At 40.4% G+C, this 4,067-nt stretch overlaps 1 protein-coding gene across 1 annotated transcript in view; it reads right to left on the reverse strand.

Moving 5' to 3' along the window:
* Nucleotides 1-3,785, reverse strand: part of SARC_12139 (hypothetical protein) — an 8,424-nt gene extending 4,639 nt beyond the window's left edge. The window contains exons 1-4 of the mRNA XM_014293760.1: nucleotides 3,746-3,785; nucleotides 2,530-2,790; nucleotides 1,551-1,673; nucleotides 515-630 (exon numbers count right to left, since the gene is read on the reverse strand). Coding sequence (XP_014149235.1) covers nucleotides 515-630; nucleotides 1,551-1,673; nucleotides 2,530-2,644 — 354 coding nt within the window. The 5' untranslated portion in view covers nucleotides 2,645-2,790; nucleotides 3,746-3,785. The remainder of the gene's footprint in view (nucleotides 1-514; nucleotides 631-1,550; nucleotides 1,674-2,529; nucleotides 2,791-3,745) is intronic.
* Between the last annotated feature and the right edge of the window lie 282 nt (nucleotides 3,786-4,067).

Genomic DNA, 4,067 nt, shown 5'->3' on the forward strand with positions numbered 1-4,067 from the left:
TCATTTAACATGACGTACCTTATTATACGTATCATTTAAGATGACGTACCTTATTATACGTATCATTTAACATGACGTACCTTATCATACGTATCATTTGACATGACGTACCATATTATACGTATCATTTGTCATGACGTACCTTATTATACGTATCATTTAACATGACGTACCTTATTATACGTATCATTTAACATGACGTACCTTATTATACGTATCATTTAACATGACGTACCATATTATACGTATCATTTAACATGACGTACCTTAATATACGTATCATTCAATATGACGTACTTTATTATACGTATCATTCAACATGACATACCTAATTATACGTATCATATAACGTGACGTACCTTATTATACGTATCATTTAACATGACGTACCTTATTATACGTATCATTTAAGATGACGTACCTTATTTTACGTATCATTTAACATGACGTACCTTATAATACGTATCATTTAACATGACGTACCTTATTATACGTATCGTTCAATATGACGTACCTTATTATACGTATCCTCCAGTTCACTGACTTGCGGCCGAAACCCGTTCTCCGCCTTAGCGTCCGACGGCAACACTTTCGCGCCAGGCAGCATTGTGCAATCCAAAAAGAACCCAGCTACAACACAGGAAAGCAACACTCGATGAACACTCCATGCTAGACAAGTGCTAATGTCCTTGGGCATAGGGACCAGGCGAATAATACTGAACACACTCCGTACACACACACAGGGCGATCGGGCTATAGTGGATGGTTGGTGTAGTGTACCAGGAGTATACGTTACCGCGGGTTAATGTGATATATAATTCAGCAGGTGAAGCAGCACGCGTCCACTACCACACCAGCCACTGACAGTGCTTGTGTGCCCAAGTATTGTGGTGCTGATCCATACCTTCACATGTAGGCATAGAACCACGCAGCCTGTATTATTTTGAACTTATAGAAGCATGCATACCACCATATCGCTTGACGTATAAGCTATCCCACCTGTCGAGATCACATAGCTAAACACCCCATGTTTTTATGAGGTGGCATACATCTAAGTGTTGTTGGACTGGCGTATTTGTAAGCAGCCTAACAGTTCTAGAGACGGATAATCATGTTCTTCACATACTTGACAAGCGCGATAGGCTCAAGAACAGCCACATTCTAAATAGGTAGCGGTGAAGAACGCTCATTCTTATCTATGTCATAATAAAAACCTTAGACAACGTCTGACACTGCGCACCTCTGGATGTGTTAGTCAATGTATGTTGTACGCGTGCACGTACATATCCAAACGTATAGAAATCTGTATGACTATATGTCGATGATAGTACGTATGTGGCAGCAAGGATCATATATATATATATGTATATATGTTGACCTCAAAGTGGGAAAGATCGATTCCCCAAGCCTGAGCCTTCAATAGACTTTTATCCGAGTCCAGCCACACGATAATATACCATACTTCATCCTGAAATTATCAGTAGGCAGGTGAGCATACTCACGAGCTGAAATAGGGGTGGTTGTATATCAACATCACCAAGCACACTTACAGTAGACTGGGCTCGGAATGATGACACCCTCGCCTATGTCGCACAGACACCCCGTCAACGCGGACACTGCGTAAGTGGCTCCGGAGCAGAGCAGCACATCGTCTGGGATCGCTGTGTGTTCCCCTGTAAAATGATATACACGCGTGAATATGTTGCTATAATATATATATATATATATATATATATATATATATATATATATATATATATATATATATATATAACGGTAGATATAAATATACATTCCCGTACTGTCTTTCGATATTGAGTTTAACATTGTATGGGAGTGCAATATTCCATCGCGATAGTGCATGAATCAGTTCGAGACCAGCTTCAGGACTTCGGGTTTTGGGTCGTAAAGAGGAATGAACATGTCTCAGATATAAAGTGATTGATACAACGGTTTTCAATGCTATAGGCAAATGACATTGAACACAAACCATAGGCCGGCAGTTAAATCTCAGGGTCGTTGCAAACACATACCCAAGTAACTCCACATACAAACATACGCGTCCTAAATACCATATCAGAACAATCATGACAATAGATCGTGTCCGCCAAATCCAAGTCTGACTACGTAAGCGCATGCTTCATTGACACAGCACGAACAATTGAAAGTATGTGATCTTACGCATAGACCAATACATCACAACAATATATCCGAAACCTCTCGCACATGTATACTCGGATTGAAAGCCGATAATCGTGAGCAAAAAACACTTAGATAAGATGATCATTGTTGCGCGTAAATGCATAGGTTCAACCTGATCGGTCAATCGGACGGTGATACACGCATACACCCGGGACACGGTGCCATAAGTGAATGTATAGTTCTCCACCAAACAATGTATAGCAACTTAGAGACCGCCTGTTGAGTATTGTGAGTGAATTCACTCGTGACACATTCATTACCACTCATATATCTACGTATCTAGCTCTAATACACACATGTGCACCTTATGCATAGAACAACACGTACCTTTGAAAATATACTCCGTCATAACACCAGCAACGGCACTCCTCAGCTCTTCCGTGCCGTGGGGGTCAGACGCATAACCAAAGTGGCGACTCGCCAGTGAGCTTTCCTTTTCCATCGCTTCATTTACCCGAGCGTGGATCTGATTGGCTGATTTTAACTGACACGCAGCCACCGATAGGTTGATGAGCCCATCGGGGTTTGTAAGTGCACTGTACGGATTCCTGTCGGCCTCAAAGGCATCGGCCACATGAATAGGCAGAGCTGTGGCGTGGTGTAGATATAGCAGCATATGAGTAGATGGAAGATTACAAGTATCTCAGCCGTTGTATTAGCAAGGGTAACATTTGCTTGTATACCGTATCCAGAAGCACAGGTGCTCGATAGCTTCTCACTGCATAGTTCGTTAGACATTCCAATGTTATATGTATCATGTTGAAATAGCCGTAAACGTTGGCGTGTGTATAATGGGTGCGGTAAATAAATGCCACTAGGCATCGGCAATAACTGTCAGGGGACTTATACACTAACTCAGAAAGGGAAGAAGAAGAAAACCGCAGCCAACGTTCTAAGCGGCACGCAAAAAAAAATTTAGAAAAAATAGCTGTGTATGTATGTCATAAGCAACTCCGCATATGGTAACGGAGTGATCAAATCTCGTGTTGTATGAACATACTGTATGAAAAAAGGTGTTATATGGACATGATTTATGGAAAAAGGTACAAAGGTTTGGCATGTGAACGAAGCAATAATTGAAGCAACGAAAAGAAAAGAAGAAGAAGAAGAATCTGTACTCGATGACATATTGTTGATGGACGACACCTGGACCACGCAGGCTGTCAAGGGATTCCGTCAACAGCAAGATGCTATGACAAACGAAACTAAAAGATGTGCACGCAGACAGCCATTTCGTACTAAATGCTAACGATGGAGGGCTTCTTCACACACTATACATTCCAAGACCTTTGAAATACCACATAGAGTTCTGTAAAACACCCCATATAGCTAGTGAATGCAATACAATATGTGCCTTGTAATATATTTTAAACAGATGCAAAAATATATACTCTTCACATGTGCCACAACAGTTACAAAAAAGTTGAGTTAACTTTATTAAGTACAACGCAAACGCCTTGCTGGTTGTTTGTCTAGAAGGTATCGGTAGCCAGATACATATTCCGTATCTATAGCCGTAGCTCAGTACATAAACTCAACTTACACTGCTTAATAGTCTAAACGCGGTTACAGCGCCGCAATCGTATAATTCAGCAATTCGAGCCGACAATTTTAACTTTAGATTCAGGCGCCTTCAATTGCCGGAGTGGAGAAAGCAGCAGGAGCTATAAAACAACAGATACCAGACAGGTCGGAAATTTGCTCATTAATTAGGATCAGACTATTATAATACAAACTATAATATTTACAACGTTACAAACTATAATATTTACAACGTTACAAACTAAAATATTTACGCCGTACACTCGATTGCCGTATATATACATATAATGTATGTATGTATGTATGTATGTATGTATGTATAT

This window comes from Sphaeroforma arctica (genome assembly GCF_001186125.1).
Source record: "Sphaeroforma arctica JP610 unplaced genomic scaffold supercont1.2097, whole genome shotgun sequence".
In the NCBI taxonomy this organism is placed as follows: Eukaryota; class Ichthyosporea; order Ichthyophonida; genus Sphaeroforma; species Sphaeroforma arctica.